Here is a 22,090-nt window from a genome sequence, read left to right on the forward strand (position 1 = left end):
GACAGTGTGCAGTTGTTTTCTTTGCAACTTTGGACCTGCTTGTCCCCCTCCGACGCGCCTGTCTCATGTTGTAGATGTGCAAAGTATTTTGAAATCATTAACAAATTGTACATTTTAGGGCGGCCATGAGAGAGCATAGCGCTCCACACCATACACGGATATGGTTCGTTTGTTCCTGCCCTCGAATACGTCACACGGGAGCGTTTTCCTTCCTCATATCTAAACCAGGGAACGAAACGGTCGCAGTTTTGAACGTAAAGGATTTTGAACAGGTCTTTAACGTTGTGAAAGAGTCACAGGTAGGTTTAGGCACCAAACCTACATAGTTAAGTTTAGAAAAAGATGGTGGTTTGGATGGTCTGACACTGCCGAAGCTATCTCCACAGCGCTGTGGAGTAAGGTCTGGCTACACCACAGATGAATTCTGGGATAAAAGAAAAAAAAAACGCTCTGGGTTTGTATTTCTTTAAACCAATCAAAATAGTCTTGGGCGACACTAAGCTCCGGACGCAGCGACGGTGGCTCTGCTAAATAGTCTCGGGGAGGAACTTGTTTTGGTGGAACATTTGCACCCCGCAAAACAAAAACGCCACATACAATATTAAATGAAGTTAACTGTTGACACAATACAGTAATGTGAGGTATTTAAATGAGCTGATACATGGTTAAACCTCATTGGCTCTTACCAGTGTATCTCCGTGTGTACTTCGTCCACAGCAATCCCACCAATCGCTCCCAAAACGTCACAGTTAGAGAGGAAACACCCTAAATATGTTCTTTGCAAATATTTACAATCATTCCCAGGAAGAACCGAGCAGGCTTGTCTTGTTGCACCGTCCAAACTTTGTTCAAAACTTGACATTTTCAGAGGGAAGATTGCTAGCTCGAAGTTCACTGTTTCCCGAAACGAAGGGAGTTAGACAGCAGCAACACGCGTCGCTGTAACATTTGGATTATCCTGGAAATGAATTGCCGTCCACCCAGACTAGGTCCTGGGTTTCATGCATTTTCTTTAAAGCATCTAAAAGCAAAAAAATCCAATCAGAACCGGGACTAAATCTTATCAAATGGGGCTCCGTGGTCTAATTTGTGTCAGACTAAGGGTCCTCGATGTTAAAAAAGTTTAAGAACCACTGATCTAAAACACTTTATTTGGAGGGGAAACTGAAAATGAAATTTGAAGTTTTAATCATAGACAGTAAAATGAATGGACAAAGCAACGCAGTAGATTTCCACAGAGACCAGTGAAGGATGTTAGAAGTCACTTTCCCGGTGCTGGCTGAGCGTTACTGAGCAGCCTCCAACTGAGCTTGAAGACGTAGATGTGACGTGAGCAACCTGTCTGAAAGTGTGAAGTCTTCTGGTAGCTGTGCCGAGAGAAATCTCAATCATTCCCAATCTTACAGAGACGGAGAGCGTAGGTATATGTAAGGAGATAACATAGACACAGGCTAATTACTGATCACTAACATGCTAGTTAACATTAGTAATTAAACCTAAACAGCTAATGTAAGTCCAAACTGCCTGTGAGCTTCTCCTGTCCTATACGGTAATTCCTCTACTGTGCGACAGTAAGTCGTGTGTTTATGACCCAATCGTTAGTCTATTTTTACAAAAGCGTCTGCTACGGAGCCACAACGTGAGGTACAAGATAATGGAGCCTTTTATACATTGTCGTGTTTCTTTAGAAATAAACAACGGACAAATAGAGTCTTTAAACGCTTCAGATGTAAAGTTATTCAATGTCAAAGTGACGTCAAAAAATTTACATCAAAATGAATGGAATGTCAAAATGGTGCCATAGGAGGTACGCTTTGTGGAGGCTCGCTTACCCCCTTGGTTTTAATTCCTCACTGGGACTGGGGGTTTCACCAACTAACTTGGAGTAATAAAAGCATCTGTCTGTCGTCCATTTCTCAATACTTACCGGCGTCTTATCACAGCAGGAGCATACAAATAAAGCTACGGTTGATACAAACAACAGCTGTCTTCATAATAAATGTGGATTCATGTGAAGGCAATGGTACTGTAGGCTTTTATTGTGAAAGCTGACAATTCACTTTTGACTCTTAGAAATAAGAGAGAGAAGTTTCTCTTCAAAATAAAAGCATTTTACAGTTTGAACAAGTGTTTACAGCTGACAGTTTTTGTTATAATTTTTCTGATAGTCTTTCTCTTCCAAAATAGGGTTTTAAGACCTGATGTCACCGTGTTTCCAGCTTTCAGGAATGATCTTGGAAGTTACATTATTATTACAGATAGAAATGATGGCTGAAACTACAAAAATAAGCTCTAATAAACCGGGATTCTCTCTTTAAGCGTGCATAAAACATATGGTGTATAAAACGGTAATTTGGACATCGACCCAATTAATACGGTTTATTGCCAGGTGGATATTTCCGGCAGGAGATTGCCTGTCAAACACGTTGAAGAATGCGTCATGCCCGAAATGTCCGTGTGGCAATAAAAAGTATTAACTGGAGTGATGTACAAATTACCTTTATATATTACTTTCCACTTTTAGGATCCAGCACCCAGTCTTCAAAGTCTAAGTTTCGAGGTGAACGTGAATTCTGGTGGCAGCGCTCGTCTCTAGGGCTGGGCGCCGAATTCAATACTTTATAGTCACCAAACCAAATGGCCTCTGAAGTATCGGAAAATTAAATGAATCATTGCATCGATGTAGTCACCGACCATAATCGATTACTGCCTGATGTCTCGTTGATTTTCCGGGGTTTTGTTTTTGCCTTTTGTGTGCCTATGTTGCTACATTTCTAAGATTATTTTCAAAATTAGGCCCTATGTTCCCACATTTCCTTTTTCATAAATTTGTATCAGATTTTATCCCCCTAACCCTAAAAAATGTTGTGGGATGATGGGGCTTAAATTGAAGGGAAATGTAGGAACACAAGACCTAATTTTAAAAATGTCATAGAAATGTGGGAACATAGGGCCTAATTTTAAGAAAAATCTTAGAAATGTGGGAACATAGGGCCTAATTTTAAGGAAAATCTTAGAAATGTGGGAACATAGGGCCTAATTTTAAGAAAAATCTTAGAAATGTGGGAACATAGGGCCTAATTTTAAGGAAAATCTTAGAAATGTGGGAACATAGGGCCTAATTTTAAGGAAAATCTTAGAAATGTGGGAACATAGGGCCTAATTTTAAGAAAAATCTTAGAAATGTGGGAACATAGGGCCTAATTTTAAGGAAAATCTTAGAAATGTGGGAACATAGGGCATAATTTTAAGAAAAATCTTAGAAATGTGGGAACATAGGGCATAATTTTAAGAAAAATCTTAGAAATGTGGGAACATAGGGCCTAATTTTAAGGAAAATCTTAGAAATGTGGGAACATAGGGCCTAATTTTAAGAAAAATCTTAGAAATGTGGGAACATAGGGCCTAATTTTAAGGAAAATCTTAGAAATGTGGGAACATAGGGCCTAATTTTAAGAAAAATCTTAGAAATGTGGGAACATAGGGCCTAATTTTAAGAAAAATCTTAGAAATGTGGGAACATAGGGCCTAATTTTAAGGAAAATCTTAGAAATGTGGGAACATAGGGCCTAATTTTAAGGAAAATCTTAGAAATGTGGGAACATAGGGCCTAATTTTCAGTGAAAAATAAAATCTTAGAAATGTGGTAACATGCTGCTGACCCCTTCTGCTGTGTTTAGACTCCACTATGTTCAGGAAGTGTCTTTTTTTTGAAGCAGATACAATAAAATAGGGGAGTTCATTTATATCTGACTGCTTGAATTTGTTGATGAAAACCATGTGTAGCAATATATAATACTGAGGAGGTGACGCACTGCGATATTGAATCGACTCGTGAGACCAGAAGATTAAACGGCAATTTCCACTGGATGCGGAACGTCTCCGCAACGTCTCCGGAACGTCTCCGGAACGTCTCCGGAGTCATCAGGTTTCCATTAAAGTCAGTGTGTGTACTTCCACTGACTGCAGAACGTCTGCGTCCCAGCTCAGTCAGTCCGCAGCCCTCCGGAGCAGATATACGCAGAGCTTCTACTTTTGACGGACGCCGGAGAGCTCCGCAGCGATTCAGCACACGGCAGATAGTGCGGGACAGGAAGTCGAGCACAGAAACAAAATAAATATCCGGTTAATTTTCAAAATAAAATACACCGTGCTCAGGGCGGATCGTATTTCCCTGCACTACACCATGAAAAGACGGCACAGAGCAGTTTCCCCTCTACTCCTCTGGATGGAAACTAACTGGTGGTGGGTTTTGTGGTTCTATTCTACGTGAATTCGCGAGATCTCGTTGGGTCCTCGTGACTACAGCTGTCAGTCATGGCCGCAGCCGTTGCGCAACAAATCCGGACCCGATGGGTACTGACGGACAGCGGAGCACGCAGCGGACACGCAGCGGAGCCGGTCTGCAGCTGTTACGCACGCTGTGGAAATGAGGATTAACACCGCTAGTATCGAGTATTCGAAAATTAAATACCTCGTCACTCAATACCCAATTTCAATACCTAAAGGAGTAAATGTCATCAGTGTCAGGGAGCCAATAAGCACGCAGCACGCTTCCACCAAGATCTAGTAATGTTTGCTGTCTGACCTCAACTGTTGTAGAGGCCGGCAGAAAAAACTCTGCGTTACCCAGAGGGGGTCAGCCAAATGGTCCCCCAGCCCTATGGTCCCACAGCCAAATGGTCCCCAGCCCTATGGTCCCACAGCCCAATGGTCCCACAGCCCAATGGTCCCACAGCCCTATGGTCCCACAGCCCTATGTTCCCACAGCCCTATGGTCCCACAGCCCTATGTTCCCACAGCCCTATGTTCCCACAGCCCTATGGTCCCACAGCCCAATGGTCCCACAGCCCAATGGTCCCACAGCCCTATGATCCCACAGCCCAATGGTCCCACAGCCCAATGGTCCCACAGCCCAATGGTCCCACAGCCCTATGGTCCCACAGCCCAATGATCCCACAGCCCTATGGTCCCACAGCCCTATGTTCCCACAGCCCTATGGTCCCACAGCCCAATGGTCCCACAGCCCAATGGTCCCACAGCCCTATGTTCCCACAGCCCTATGTTCCCACAGCCCTATGTTCCCACAGCCCAATGGTCCCACAGCCCTATGGTCCCACAGCCCTATGGTCCCACAGCCCTATGGTCCCACAGCCCTATGTTCCCACAGCCCAATGGTCCCACAGCCCAATGGTCCCACAGCCCTATGGTCCCACAGCCCTATGTTCCCACAGCCCAATGGTCCCACAGCCCAATGGTCCCACAGCCCTATGGTCCCACAGCCCTATGTTCCCACAGCCCAATGGTCCCACAGCCCAATGGTCCCACAGCCCTATGGTCCCACAGCCCAATGGTCCCACAGCCCTATGGTCCCACAGCCCTATGGTCCCACAGCCCAATGTTCCCAAAGCCCAATGATCCCACAGCCCTATGTTCCCACAGCCCTATGATCCCACAGCCCTATGATCCCACAGCCCAATGGTCCCACAGCCCTATGTTCCCACACCCCAATGGTCCCACAGCCCAATGGTCCCACAGCCCTATGTTCCCACAGCCCAATGGTCCTACAGTTCTAAGATTTTTCTTAAAATTAGGCCCTATGTTAGGGTTACATTCCATCTGTAGTCCATTGCTAATGGATAATAGGTTGGGTGTAATTGGCTACCAAATTGGGAGAAAGGGGGATAAAATCTCATACAAATTTATGAAAAAGGAAATGTGGGAACATAGGCACGCTCCCACACAGGAGTAGGAGCTAAAAAATAAATGATGAAGATTTGTGCTGTAATGTTGTAATTTATTTTTGTTTTATAAAATTGGGATGGAAAAAAATAATTGTTTAGGAACTGCTCGTCTCCCTTTAAGGACCAAAGCTGGCGTGTGAGCCAGAGGGTGACAAAATGGTGGTCGGTGTCTCTGCTGTGGTTCGGGTTGGTTTATTTTTTAAATGAAAAAAAAGGAGGCAGACTTCAGTTGCAGCACCGTGCCTCAAAAACAGGTCTGGGGGGGGGTGTTTGTGGAGCCACCACAGTGCGGTTTTTCCGGGCAGAATCCCCCAGAGAGGAGAAGTCTCTGGGCGAAGAGGAAGTCAGTAGCTCTTCCTCCAGGAGCGGATGTACAGCTGGATGGGGACCAGGGGGTTTCGGTTCTTCAGACTCGGGTGGAAAACGTCAAAATCTGCCCGCCTCACTCGGTGCAGGTAGTCCTCCAACACCACCTGCAGCCCACAACACCGCGGAGAAACATTTTCTATCATCAGAAATCACATTTATTGGCCAAGTATACTCACATACACAAGGAATTTGACTTCGGTAGCTGTTAACTCTCTATACATTCAACAAAATTGACATGTAGTAGACAAATAGTAACATAGACACATACTGTAGAATAGAGACTAGACTATAGAGACTATACATATAGGCACATGTCAACGTAATATACAAAAATACAAATATACAAATAAGACGTAATATCAAGGCAAGTACACATGGAGTGGGATGTAAAGTGCAAAAAGTAATAGTGCAAAGTAGTGCGCAAGATGACGAGAGACGTCCGTGAAACGGTTGACAGGACACCTACAACTGCAAACATTAATAATCAGAATCACAATGAGAGTACTTTATTGATCGCTCACAGTCAGATTCAAGGTAAAAAAAAATAAAAAATGGCATTTTTCCATTACATAACAGCCGTGCATGTATTCAAAGTACTGGCACACCGGTGCCGTATTAGCACCGGGTCTTTGCAGGTGCGATGGATCGCGTACAAACCAATAGGGTGTCGGAATGGTATGTGTTTATACTTCTCATCCATCCACAATCACATTCACTCTCTCCGGATGGAGCGATTTATCTGGATAGGGTTTTTTTGTGTGTGTGTGTTTTTGAACGAAGACAAGCCGGAATGAAATAGGAGTAAAGAGGCAATTTAAAAAATGTAAGGAGTAGAAAGTACAGATAATTGCGTGAAAATGTAAGGAGTAGATGTAAAAAGTCTGCATATAAGTATACATATATACACACACATTATATATATATATATACATACATACATATACATACACATATATATATATACATATATATATATACACATATATATATATACACATATATATACACACACATATATATATATATATACACATATATATGTATATATACATACATATATATACATATATATACAACATATACACACATATACACATACACACATATATACACACACACATATAAAACATACACATACACACACACACACACACCAAAAGAGAAAAACACACACAAACAACACAACACACAAACACACACAAACACAACACAACACACACACACACACACACACAAGACACACACACACACACACACACAAAGAGACAGAACAAACACACAGCACACAAAAAAAAAAAAACAGAGAGAGAGACACACACACACACACACACACACACAACACACACACAACACACACACACACAGACAACAAAGAGGAGGAGAGAGACACACAACCACACACACAGGAGAGAAAAGAACACAGACACACAGGAGAGAGAAGGAGGAAAGAGAGGGAGAAAAAAAAAAAAAAAAAAAAAAAAAAAAAAATATAAGATATAAATACAGAGGAGAGAGAGGAGCAAAACAGAGAATATATACAGGAGAGGAGAGAAAGAGAGAGATATATATATAAGAGAGGCATATACATATATATAGGCATATATATATATATAAAGAGAGAGGAGAGAGAGAGGAGGAATACAGAGAGAGAAAAGAGGAGAGGATGAGATGAGGAGATGAAGGAAGGGAAGAAAAATGGAGAAGGTGGAATGGAGAGAAGGAGGAGGAGATAGACAGAGAAGGAGAGAGGAGGGAAGTAGGAAGAAGGAGGTAGAAAGAAAAGGAATGGAGATGGAAAGAAAGAAAAGGAAAGGATAGGACGGAGGGAGAAGTGGGGAGGGAAAAAGAAAGTCCTTTTACAATTTTTATCACTGTTTTATGACATTTTTCGTCACCTTTTAGACATTTTTGTCCCTTTTGTTGACCCTCTCGTGGCCTCAAGATACTATTTCGTGGCCTCAAGATAGTATCTCGTGGCCTCAAGATACTATTTCGTGGCCTCAGGATATATCTCGTGGCCTCAAGATACTATCTTGTGGCCTCAAGATACTATCTCGAGGCCACAAGATAGTATCTTGAGGCCTCAAGATAGTGTAGAGATGTAGTGTAGTGCAATACTTCACATTCTGTGCAATATTCTTTTTTGTTTTAATATTCAGTGTGCAATATAGTTTGCTGCAGTTCTTCTATTTATTTACTAGTACTGTTCATCACAATTCTGTTAATACAGTAATGTAAATCTTGTAGGCTGCATATCCATAGTCCTTTATAATTCTTCTTCATATTTTATAGCCAATATTTATACTTTTTACATTTATATATGTCACCAAGTGAAGCCAGGCAGCCAGAGTTTTCTTATGTTGTATATAGTGTGGTGTTTCGGGTGTTTTATTGTGTATATAGTGTGGTGTTTTGGTTTGCCTGGCACAAAACGGAAGACTCCTCCCAGCGCACCTGAGGCCGATCTCATCAGGAGATGCTGGATGGGAACACGGAACGAAGCTCCACATTTTGATAATGAATGGCTGAGACACAAGGAGGAAGAGCGGCTCCGCTGTCTATCTGTGCTCCGTCCCCAACGTTTCTTTTCGCTCTCTATCCGCTCCTTTTTCCTCCTTGTGTCTTAGCCATTCATAATACAAAATAAAACACCGAAACACCACACTATATACACAACATAAGAAAACTCTGGCTGCCTGGCTCCACTTTGTGACATATATACATGTAAAAAGTATAAATATAGGATATAAAATATGAAGAAGAATTATCTCGTGGCCACGAGATAGTTATAATTAATTTTTTTTGACAAAGTGGGACCAGGGGGGCTCCGTATCTGACAACATTATGGAAAGGATCCCTACAGAGAGAGACCTTTCTGTTAAGGAGTAAGATCTTTTTAGTTTAACATGAAACAGCCCCGAAATCACCATCACCAAACTCCACCAGACTCCATGTAAATAATCAGGACTTTTACCATCGTAAAACACACTTGCTTCAAAGTCGACAGAAACTAAATAAAACCATCAAAAGCCGTCTTCGTTCGTCTTTCCACTGTTCCAACAATCATCACTCTGGTTTGGTTGAAATAAACTCTTAATTCACGCATTTACATGTGGAGATATGCTGGCTCTATACACGCTAAAAGTCCTGATTATTTACATGGAGTCTGGTGGAGATATGCTGGCTCTATACACGCTAAAAGTCCTGATTATTTACATGGAGTCTGGTGGAGATATGCTGGCTCTATACACGCTAAAAGTCCTGATTATTTACATGGAGTCTGGTGGAAATATGCTAGCTCTATACACGCTAAAAGTCCTGATTATTTACATGGAGTCTGGTGGAAATATGCTGGCTCTATACACGCTAAAAGTCCTGATTATTTACATGGAGTCTGGTGGGTCTGGCAGAGCTGTTTCAGATTAAACAAAAAGGACCTTACTCTAACAAAAGGTCTAATTCTGTGGGGACCCTTCCCATAATAATCTGTTGGTGTTTGAGTAGTCAGGCTTGGGAGTGCTGTGAACTTTTAGTGGACGAAAAAACTGACGATGACCCTTTGTCCTGTAGGGTTACATTGCGGCCCGGTTACAGCGTTCTCGCTCCGTACTGGACCAGTTTCAAAGATCTTTGTTCACATCGGTCCCTGAGACACCAACGCAGGGGAGTCCAGGTTGAAAATCAACCCTGGGTATGACCCTTTAAAAGGTGTGGTTATCTGAATATCTGGAGGACATTTCAGAAACACACAATAAATATAGATTAGAGTTTGGTGATGTGTGTTTTCGTACGTTATTCTCCGTAACTATAAATCAAACAGAGACAGAGCGTTGATTTTTGTCATGAAGGGATGTGTGAGAAATCTATTTAACTTGTGATAAGAACAGAGCATGCGAGCTCCCCACCATCAAAGCCGCTCCCGCTCAATATCGCTGCGCACTTAACTCCCGTTCTCTCGCTTCCTGAAAGCGCCGCGTTGTATTTATCAGATGAACGGCGCCCTCCCTTCCTTCACGCCTGGAGCCCCGCCAGCGAAAAGAGGAGGAGGTTCGGGCGCCGTTTATCTGCACGAACTGTGCTGCGGTTAGCACCGAGACGGGCTCGGGCGAGCTTTGAAGTCACGGTGTGAGCGGTAGCGGAGCGAAATAGGAGCTCTGGGCTCCCTCTAAAATCCTCTGCTCTCCTCACAGGCTCCGGATAAGAAGAGATAAAGGCTGGGGGTGTGTGTGTGTGTGTCTGTGTGTGTGTGTGTGTGCTTCTGTGTGTGTGCGTGTGTACATGTGTCTCTTTGGGTGTGTGTTTGTGTGTGTGTGCGCGTGGGTCCCTGTGTGTGCGTTTCTGTGTGTGTGTGTGTGTCTCTTTGTGTGTGTGTTTGTGTGTGTGCGTTTCTGTGTGTGTGTATGTTTCTGTGTGTGTGTGTTTCTGTGCGTGTGTTTCTGTGCGTGTGTTTCTGTGTGTGTGTGTCTCTGTGTGTGTGTGTGTGGGCGCACGCACGTGTGTGTCTCTGTGTGTGCCTCTTTGTGTGTGTCTCTGTGTGTGTGCGCGTGTCACTGTGTGTGTCTCTCTCTGTGTGTGTGTGTGTGTGCGTCTCTGTGTGTGTGTATATGTTTCTGTGTGCCTGTGTTTCTGTGTGTGTATGTCTCTGTGTGTGTGTCTCTTTGTGTGTGTGTCTGTGTGTGTCTCTGTGTGTGCGTGTGTGTCTCTTTGTGCGTGTGTGTGTGTGTGTGTGTGTCTCTTTGTGTATGTCTCTTTGTGTATGTTTCTGTGTGTGTGTTTCTGTGTGTGTACGTCTCTGTGTGTGTGTCTCTTTGTGTGTGTGTCTGTGTGTGTCTCTTTGTGCGTGTGTGTCTCTTTGTGTGTGTGTGTGTGTGTGTCTCTTTGTGCGTGTGTGTGTGTGTGTGTTTTCTTTGTGTGTGTGTTTGTGTGTGTCTCTTTGTGCGTGTGTGTGTGTGTGTGTCTCTTTGTGCGCGTGTGTGTGTGTGTGTCTCTTTGTGTGTGTGTGTGTGTGTGTGTCTCTTTGTGCGTGTGTGTGTGTGTGTTTGTGTGCGTGTAGAGACTTTTATTTGAATAAACATTAGGATTGGACATTGAGAACAGGTTCCAACTTGGAATCGGTTTAAAAGGGGTGATTTCAGTGGAATCTTGTTTTTATTGGAATCGTTTGGAAAAGTTTCGCTTCGAATCCGATCAAATTTAACGCGCGCAGGTTTGGGTTTCCGCAGCGGAAGAACCGGAAGTCGTTCGTTGGTGACGCCCCTTTGGAAATGGACTGCAAATGAACGTTCACCAGACCCTTCTCAGTTACAACTGAGAAGGGTCTGGTGTCAGCCAGGCTACAGTATATGAGAATGTTGATGAGAAATGCGGTTCGGGCGTGTTAGTTTAAACCTTATATGAATTCTTCTACTGGAGCTAAAAACACAGGAGGTGGCTTTGGGCTCATAACGTAGCAGTGTAAATGTAGCCCCAGTTTGTCCCGGAGCGTGTCACGTTCGGTTATCTTATTTAAAGTTTTAAGACTCACCGTCTGGAGGAAGGCCAGATTGGCCGCTGCCGGGACGTTGTTGCTAAACGACCGCGCCTGAAAGAGAGAGCAGAACAGACACAAATCAAACAAACTGGAAAAAAGAAAACCTGTATGTTAAAGCTGCTCGGTTCTCAGACTGCATGCGCACTGAGCTGGCAGACTTCTTAACCCTTGTGTGGTCCTTCGGGTCACCGGGACCCGAAGGACCACACAAGGGTTATGTACTTCCGTTTATTTTGTTGAGAATTGCTCTCTAAACCCTGTCTCTTGTAAAGTAAGTTTGTTTCTAGAGCACATTTAAAACACAGTTTAAGCTGACCAAAATGCTGTACAAACAAGCACTAAGGTGCTGCTTGTGTGGTCCTTCGGGTCACCAGGACCCGAAGGACCACACAACGTGAAAATGAGCAACAGTTGATGAATTTTCAGGTGGTTTTCTAGCGATTTCTCATCTACACTGAAACACTGGAGCCACAGGAAAACGGTTCAATCTCTTCTTCTTTGTCCTGTCGGGTCAGAAAAGTCTAACGTTTGTTGAGTAGAAGGACAGTGAGTCTGCTTACTCTGCTGCCTTTCGACTGGTTAAACTTTCATTATTTATTCAAACGGCCATAACTGCACTTAAAGGGTAACTACTGCTTTTTTTTAAACCTGGACCCCATTTCCGCATGCATTTGTGTCTAAATAGACTGACGCGTGACCAAAAATCTGTTAATTTGGTCCAGTATCGAGCGAGATCGCAGTGACGAGCCGGCGCAACCAGAGCTACAATGTAACCTAATGGGGCAATTGTTCTTTTTTTTGTTGCCCCTGACAGGCTCAGATTGTTACTACAAGTGTCTGACGACATTATCGATCTCAGGACGTGACTTCTTTTTGACGGAGTTCGGTTTCTGCCGAACCTTAGAATTTTTTCCACCGAACCGAACCCTACGCTTGCGCTACGCTGGTCGCCGTAATGACGGCGCTGTTGATTACGGGAAGGTGTTTACGTAGGTGGAGCGTTCAATGCAGCAGGCTGTGAGAAAGTGGACATGGATCTGGTGAGCAGTAGGCTGTGAGAAAGTGGCTGTGAGAAAGTGGACATGGATCTGGTGAGCAGTAGGCTGTGAGAAAGTGGACATGGATCTGGTGAGCAGAACAAGTTGTTGTTTGGCAGAACTTTCAGTCAAAAGAAGGCCGTTCAAGTCCAGCTACATGTTCAATCTGCAACGCTGATTTGAGCCGTATTCACCGGATAAAGAGTAGATAAGGAGAGAGAGAGAGAGAGAGAGAGAGAGAGAGAGAGAGATCCAATTATCCGATCCAGTTACTGTACCTTCAATCTTCTGTTGATTTGTGCTGAAGACAAACTGCTTCAATTCCTCTTTATTCTGATGGAATTAATTAATAATACAGGTTTTTGTATCTCATTTTCTTGTGTTCTTGTGTAACAGCTGGGAATGTGGGGGGAGAGAGAGGGTGAGCAAGCCATCTGCATGTTTTTGGTGTGTGTGTGTGTTGTGTGTGTGTGTTTCTGTTACGCAACGCTGTTCTGTTTGTCCCACTCGAAGATGAGATGCTACATCTCAAGGGGCTATCCTTTTCAATTAAATCAAATTTTCCTTCTTTTTTTTTGTCTGCCGTGTCCTCGCGTCGTGCTCGTCTTGGATGTGTCCCGACATATCCGCCAAATCGGCAAACAAAAGGACATTCAGTTTACTAATTTGGCGCTGGCTAAATGTTGGGTTGCTTACGTGCGTGTCGGACTCAGACGGCTGCAGCTTCGTCGGGGGTGTGAGTGAGAGAGGGGGGGAGCGAGCTGTCGGTGTATTTGAGCTCTGCGTTTGTTACCCAACACTGGAATAATCTTCCTCTGCTCATTGGACGGGCCTCTTCCCTGTCTGTCTTTTAATTCTCTTCTTAAAACCTCTCCTCCTTGGCCTTTGACCCCTGACTCGTGACATCTTAAATCTTATTGGGTAACACTTTACTTGGAGTTATCTACATAAGAGTGACATGACACTGTCATGAACGTGTCATAACATTGTCATGACAGTGTCTGTGTTCAGTCTCATGTAGATACCTTCAAGTAAAGTGTCACCTTTTATTGTTTTAATGTTATTTTTTCTCATGTTTAATGTCTCTTAAATTAGTTTAATTAGTTTTTTATACCTTGTGTGAGTTATGTATTTTAGGTCTTATTTATTCTTCTGTTCAGCACTTTGGTCCTTTTTTTTTTTTTTTTTTTTTAAAGATAATTTTTTGGGCATCTTAGGCCTTTGTTTTTAATAGGACAGCTCGAGACATAAAAGGGGAGGAAGAGGGGGGAATGGCATGCAGCAAAGGGGACGCAGGTGGGACTCGAACCCTCGGCCGCTGCGTCGAGTAGTAAACCTCTATATACGGGCGCGCGCTCTACCAGGTGAGCTTTGTTGAATGACCGACTGATAACGCTGTTCTGTTTGTATGTGTTTTATGAATTTGTGTACGCGTTTGTAAGATGCTACATCTTAAGGGGCTATACTTTCAATAAATCCCCCAAATTTTCCCTCTGATCTCTCACACACGCATCACGTTCACCGGCTGACATCTGTCCATCAGCCTTTCGGCAAATTAGGCAGCGGCCGATGTTTATGTGTTGTGTAACATCCATTTGGCGCTGGGCTTATTGTGGTGTTGGTTATTTGCGGTCAGGCTCAGACATTAGGCTGCCACTGCCAGCTGCTGATTGGGAGAAGGCGCAGCTGGCTGGACACGACTCAGTAACAGCAGGTTTGTTCACACACACACACACACACACACACACACACACACACACACACACACACACACACACACACACACACACACACACACACACACACACACACACACACACACACACACACACACACACAAAGTGATAGGAAATGGCGGCCGTGTGGGAGGATTTCCCTGTCTCTGAGAAAGAACAGCAACAAGAAAGTTGTATTCTGTACAAACAGCACAAGAAGAGGTGAAAGACAGCCCTTTTTTACGTTTCTAAATGTTTTTAAATTGATATTTATTAAAAGGGCGAGTCCATTATTCTTTATATTATTCTGTTACTTCCCGGTAGTGGTCCTTTTTATCTAATTGCGATTATTTTGACTGATATTGCGATTGCGATGTGATTCACGATATTGAAGGGAATGATCACGTTTTTATCATTATTCTCATTTTCATTGGCTAACATTAAATCTTAAAAAAAAATTAAAATCATTATGGTGTGATTTTTGCGAGGATCTGTACCAAACGAAGATTTTTTTCTTTAGTCCGTAGGATAGGATTTGTAGGCCGGGACGTCTCTGCAGCTCCACAATACTTTATTTTAGAACGGTTTGACACATATTTTTGCCTTTAACAAATATTGCGCCATCCCTGCGATTTGGATGTTTCACTAGTCCATATTGCGATTTTGATAAAATTGAGATTAATTGTGCAGCCCTAGATTATATTGACATTTAAATGTGTGATCACAGACAGAAAGCCGTCTTCCTAACCGTACTGCCAAACGGCTCCCAACTGTGTCCGAGCAATCATCGCAGCGCGGCTCGATTATGGAACAAATCATAAATCACAATATTTTTGGTCAATATTAAAATCATGGTTATTTAAAACCAGATACGACAAACCGGACCTCGCTGGCTGTTGGCTGAGTGAGTTTAGGCTACGTCCACTATCCACAGCGCTGCGGAGGAAGGTCTGGCTAGTCCACGCAGCATCCCTGGATGGAAGAAAAACGTGCTCTGGTTTATTGGCATTTCTTTAAACCTTCTGACCCGTTTTGGTTTGGAATCCGCAGGGTTGTGTTGCAGTCTCAACGGCTGAAAACGGAGACCTTTGGCAACACCGACACTGACGCCAACGTTTCGCCGCCTGATTGGGTCAGGACGTCTCGTTCTCGGAGACTAAGCTACTAACGTTACCATGGTAACTACCAGCAAAGGGCGGAGTGTACACGCTGCCTCCAAGGGGGTGAGCCAGCCTCTACAAAGCGTAGCTCCTATGGCACCATTTTGATGCTAACAAGCCATCACCCACCGTTAGCATCCCATTGACTGCCATTCATTGTGATGTCACTTTGACAGCTAATAACTTTTACATCTAAATTAAATTTTTTTTTTTTTTTTTTAAAAAAAAAAAAACCCTTTTTAAAAAAAAATTTTTATTTTATCCCCCCTTAAAAAGTTGGCTCACATCTACCGTTACTCAGTTGGACGTTTGCTCAGTAACGCTCAGCCAGCACCGGGAAAGAGACTAATATCCTTCACTGGTCTCCGTCCAGAGACACAGGATCTGTTGGCACATTTCTTTTTACTGTCTGTGGCTGCCTCCCGTTTGTGTCCAGTAGCCTGTACAAGAATGATGAGATATTTTGGTTTGTGTGCGTTAGTTTAAACTGAGATTAGTTCTTCTACTGGAGCTTAAAACACGTCTTTGCACGGAGATCACTTTTGGCTCAAAACCTCGCTTAAAAACCAAAACGTAGCGATGTAAATGTAGCCTTAGCCTTTGGGAGGGGCGAAAGTGCATGTGTCATTCAGAACAAAAGACAAAATACTTGCAAAATGCGATGTGCAAAATAATCATGTCATCGTTTTCTCCGTCCACGCTGAAAGATGCGTCAGCTTTAGGAGAGCATCTCAACATATAGACAAAGACCCAGCTTGTGAAATTGCAATCATAGGCAGTACTTGAAGAGAAGTTGCACGTTTCGTTACTAGCTCTAAAAAAAACCTGTTGCACCATCAGACAATTCGGCCACAGTCACACGCGTCCAGCATTTCTGTTCCTCTAATGGCTTTCCCAAAAGATCAATAAACTCATCCATTTTTCCTTTGTGAGTATTATTTTGAAAGCACTTTCACCTTTAAAAGAAAGACTGAAGTGAAGACAGACCACTGAGAGACCACAAACATCTAATATGAACTTTTTTTCTTATAAAACACATTCTAATTGGGTCTCTTGGACTTTCTTTTAATTGTGCTGTTTGCACTGCATGTATCATTATGGATTTAAATGTGTACACACACACACACACACACACACACACACACACACACACACACACACACACACACACACACACACACACACACACACACACACACACACACACACACACACACACACACACACCATTAAATGTCTGAATGACTGGCATAGCTTCTGTTTAAACCTCCCCTCTTGTTCTTTTTAATTCAATTAGCGGCGCACGTTTCTGATTGGCTCCCAGCCGGGTTAGGAGACAGTAAACAATAAACACAATAAAAAGAGCATTCAGGAGGGGGAACATACTCATTAATATCCTCATTGTTGACACTCCGAATAACCGCATGTGCTTCAACAGTTAGGGACATTCTTAATTGGTATAAACAAGGTTCAAATCCAAACCGAAATGCTGAGGAATGTTTGGGCAGCAGCTTAATGAAACACAGCCTGAGAAAGTAGAGAAATCAATGAGGCGTGTGAGTGGAGGCTAATACATTTCCAAACCAATTAGTTCCAAACTCATCAGGGCTGCATTAGAAAGCTAGCGCTAAAAACACTGAAGATGTTTTCAATTACCCAAGCAGCACACTGTAGGTGCGAGCTGGAAACCACTGCATCAGCTGTTGCGGAGTTTTATAACAATAACAAAAAAATAAATAAATGGCACACCATGTTTGCTCAGTGGTGTTGTAAGCCCCCAACGTCGACTTCAAGGCACCTAACCCTAAAGCGCCCATATAATGCTCATTTTCAGGTTCAAAACTGTATTTTAAGGTTGTACCAGAATAGGTTTACATGGTTTAATTTTCAAAAAACACCATATTTTTGTTGTACTGCACAGCTCTCTCTCACTGCTGCAGCTCCTCTTTTCACCCTGTGTTCAGGTCTCTGTTTTAGCTACAGACTGAGACCTCTTTTCTTCTGTACTATCGCAGTAGCTCAGATCGTAGATCATGTCAGCTAGCTCCATAGACAGTAAAAGAAAGGCTGTTTCTCCAACTTCGGTCAGTTACAAGGCAGGATCAGCTGGGAGACTTCTTCTAAACCAGGGCGCACATGGAAGTAGTTTTTTTGTAGATTATGGTGAACTAGTGTGTGTTGTAGCAGTGCTTTGCCATTGAGAACGAGGTAGCATGCTAGCGTTAGCATGCTAGCGCTAGCATGCTAATGGTTGCGGTTAGTCAGCTCGTTTCGGCTAGTGACGTAGAAATTTGGGGTGTTTTATACAATATTGTAGCATATTTCTGCTTTTTTAAGTCAAATGAAATGCTTTCATAAAAAATAATGTTATATACTGTTGGAAAAACGTCAAAGTGACAAAAATGTCGAAAAAAAGTGTCAAACGAAGCGGCAACAAAGGAACAGAAATATCAAGAAAGCGACAAAAACAGAAAAAAAAAAAAAACTACTGAAACTACACAAAAAGCAACAAAAAACCACCAAATGTATCTGGTGAAAGGTATACAGGCTATATGTTAGAGTTCAGAGCCCCTCCTTTATTTCTTCTTCGGTGGTCCTGGGACTATAAATACCTTGTTTCCCCTTTCCCTCTCCCCTTTTTGTATTACTGTTTGGGAGAGGGGAGTGTCATTTATTTCTTGTATATATTTTTGTTCCCCACACTTTTACAATGTCTGTCCCAACCTTTCTACATCTTGATTTCAACATCCTCATCATAGCTGCCAACATTCCCGTTTTTCCCGGGTTTCTCCCGTTTTTTAGCCCCATTTCCCAGACCCCTCCCGGTTTGTTATTTCTCCCGGGAAACTCCCGTAATTTGCATGGCCCAAACTCCTTTATAAATCATCAGACCAATATGTTTGTTTAATGTTGACCAGTTGCCAGATCTTGTATGACACGCATCCTATTCACACAATACACACCATATACAATTTTCAACCTGTTTGTCGCCTCAACCTGGCAACCTAGAACCCAGTTGCGCAGTTGATCTCTGCGCAAGCGTCACGGAAAGTTCAGACCCTAAAGTGAGCCGATAAAGAAGGCAGGTGAAGGTGTTGTTCCTGCAAAGAAATCGAAATATAGCTGTAAATTTCAACATGTTGGGCGCAACAATTTACATGCATCTTACCTCTAGTCATATCGACAACCTCCACGCTTTCTGTAAGGTGTCTCGCATTGATTTTAATGTAGCGCACAGCGGGGAAAATGACATCACCCAGCACATTAAAACACAGCGGCGCCATCGCGCAGAAGAAGCACATAAGGGCACACAGGCGATTTCATCCTTCATCACGAAAGAGGCAGAAAATGTGAAGCAAGCTGAACTCAAGATGGCAATGTTGGTAGCACAGACTTATAGTACACTTAACACAGATCCTGGTGAAATAACAGATCCTGGTGAAATAATTATACACAACGCAGAGTCCTTATGTTTTTTCGCCCAGCAGTTTTCCTTGGATTAGGGTGCCACCTAAATCATGGTTGTAGCTGTCGCCGTGGTCCTGCTCCGTGCCCTGCTGTGCTCTGTTGTGCCCTGCTACGCCCTGTAACACCCTGCAGTACCCTGCTACACCGTGAACTACTACAACTACTATTTCTAGTCACTGATCCATTATCTTTAATGACTATTATCGCCACTGGTCATCACACCCCCAACCGGCACCGTCAGACACCGCCTACCAAGAGCCTGGGTCTGTCCTAGGTTTCTCCCTAAAAGGAAGATTTTCCTCACCACTGTCGCACTAAATGCTTGCTCTTGGGGGAATTACTAGAACTGTTGGGTCTTTGTAAATTATAGAGTGTGGTCTAGACCTACTCTATCTGTAAAGTGTCTTGAGATAACTCTTGTTATGATTTGATACTATAAATACAATTGAATTGAATAGAATTCCACCAGTCACACTAACACATTTATGGTTTGGTCTGCAGGTTTCCAGTGAGTAAAGCCCTAGTTTGACGCTTTGTCCACTCCCTTTGTCCGAATCCACATCAATAAATCCACGGAACCACTCGTAGAGAAAACATATCCGTTTACTCGGTTAGCAACATAAACATCAGTACAGCAATAGTACGAAAAATAAATGTGATTATTAACGGCAAAAAGGGAAAATAGAAAAAAGAAGGTCAAAAAACTGTGAGGCTCCACTCTATCCTTGCCTGATCACTCCGATAACTCCTTTTTTTACTTTACCTCACGACTCTCGCGAGAGTGTTCTATGCAATTAAAAAGGTGTATACGGTTAAAAGTAACAATGCAATATTTCCAAAATATCACCAATGTAATATAAATGCACTCTAAATTATCCACAAACACTTGCATTTATTTATGCATTATTGTAAATATTACCCAAAAATATTACCCCCAATTTCCTCAAAATAAATGAACAATGAAAATTACCATTTAACACATAAATTAAAATCATTTATCAGTTAACTGCATTTAGGCTACTACAAGGTCTTTAACTCTGAGTTTCTGCATGTTCACCAAGTCAAATTGAAGACGTTTAAGACCTTTTAAAGACCATTATGAATGAAATTTAAGACATTTATTTATTTAAGTCGACTAAAGCCAAGTATTGTTATACTTGCACTTCCCCAAAGCTGAAGAATAAAATCTGTGTTACGTCTGTGGTACAATCCCAAAGAGACTCCCGCCAATGACGCGAATGCTGATCAGCTGCAATATAAGTTGTATGTTGGTCTCATTTATAGTCGTAATACAGCAAAATTATAGTTGGACTAGTGAAAGAAAGAACTACAACACCACAAAATAAATGAATAAATAAATAAATGAATAAATAGCATTAGAGGTAGTGCTGCATCGAGGTAGGAAAACAAAGACTTGTTTAAAATGATTAAAGACCTAAAACACAATACTTTAGTGAATTTAACCCTCCCGTTGTTCTCAGGGTCAAACTTGACCCGTTTTTCAAAGTTTTTACACCAAAAAATATGGGTTTCGTTTAACCAAATCCCCCCCCCCCAAAAAAAAAAAACAACATTGTTGGTTCAATACAACATTCTTCGCAATATCATTGAATTCTTCGATTATATTTTACAGACTCACAACCTCGGAACTTAATTGTAAAAATATTTCATAATTTCTGCTTTTTAACTCAAAAATTGGCATACAAATCATATAAATGATAGCCTAGAAAATCTAGATGCACCCTAGCGGCAGCAAATGTAATTTGCAGCCAGGGTCGTCTAGCAACTCTCCGATGGCTTGCGAGCTGGAAAAACCAAACTCTGGCCGGGCCAATCACATCGTGTATAGAGTCGGTGGGCGGGGCTTATGGTTGTTGCTGGGAACAGCGGTCTTCTGGAAGACTTGGAGTTCAGCTTTTCTTTGAGAAAAGAACAAAGAACGGCACTGAAGTCATTCTTAAAAAAGGAAGATGTTTTCGGAGTTTTGCCGACCGGATACGGTCTGGCTGGTCAGTAGGCACGTAACGATTCACTGAACTTGCGATGCGATACGATTCACGATACTGGTTTCACGATACGATTTTAAATCACGATTTTTTTGTACAAAACGAGATTTAAGAAAGATAAATGATAAAGTTTCCTTTTATTATTTTATTCTCACTCAGACAAAATGCTGCACATTTCTTTCTGAAACTGAAATATCTTTGTCAAATAACAAAACTAAATTGAAATATTAAAACAAATCCCAAATAAAATAAATAATACAAATAAAATAAATCTTTTCATATAAACAAACTAAGGCTTTGCCGGTGCTCTTTCCTAGCTTAGAATCTTTTTTTTTTTTTTTTTACATGTTTTTTTTAAGAAATATCAGCATATCCACATTTTCTGGCAGAAGCTGAGATCTGTGGGTGGTTGACGTGACGCTCCATTTTTGTGTTCATGGTGACAAATATAAATAAAAATTTATAATATTTCATTAAAATATCTGTTTTTATATACAGTTTAATCTTCCAGAACTAATACATCTGTAATTAATGAGCATTATAATTCAAATATGTAAATATTTTGTTTTAAACATGACATTTGTCCACTGGCGTGACTGTCCGGGGTAGCGTTGCTTATCTTAAAACTACTTGAATTAAATGAAACATAAGTCTAAATACATTAAAGTACTTGAATAGATGTTATAGTAGTGTTAACTTAATGAAACTAAAGGTTATAAGTCTTAAGGTCCCCATTTAGAATAATTATGACACTTTACATTTTGTCCGCAAAACTGGTGTCCACCTGGTGTGACGCTATTCTGTAGATATAAAACGGGCATTAATTTGGGCACCCTATTACTGAGAGGGGCCCTTCTTCATCCAGGAAGTACAGTAGACCTCACTGGAGCACATGGATTGCAAACAAGGTGAGTTCTGTCTCAAATATTTTCATAATATTGCTATTTCTGTGCACTGTTGGAAATGGGATCCATTATGCAGTCCTTTGGTGTGACGTCATTTAAGTATTGATCTGAAAATTTTCATCAATTTATATTGATTGACTATTGAAAATAATGTAA

At 42.1% G+C, this 22,090-nt stretch overlaps 1 protein-coding gene across 3 annotated transcripts in view; it reads right to left on the reverse strand.

The window, feature by feature from the left end:
• Positions 1-6,007: 6,007 nt before the first annotated feature.
• ndufaf6 (NADH:ubiquinone oxidoreductase complex assembly factor 6) overlaps positions 6,008-22,090 on the reverse strand; it is a 38,977-nt gene continuing 22,894 nt past the window's right edge. For all 3 annotated transcript variants that reach the window (XM_039807233.1, XM_039807234.1, XM_039807235.1), the window contains 2 exons: positions 11,638-11,694; positions 6,008-6,217 (listed from right to left, as the gene is read on the reverse strand). In XM_039807233.1, coding sequence (XP_039663167.1) covers positions 6,089-6,217; positions 11,638-11,694 — 186 coding nt within the window. In that variant the 3' untranslated portion in view covers positions 6,008-6,088. The remainder of the gene's footprint in view (positions 6,218-11,637; positions 11,695-22,090) is intronic.

This window comes from Perca fluviatilis, chromosome 7 (genome assembly GCF_010015445.1).
Source record: "Perca fluviatilis chromosome 7, GENO_Pfluv_1.0, whole genome shotgun sequence".
Taxonomy (NCBI): domain Eukaryota; kingdom Metazoa; phylum Chordata; class Actinopteri; order Perciformes; family Percidae; genus Perca; species Perca fluviatilis.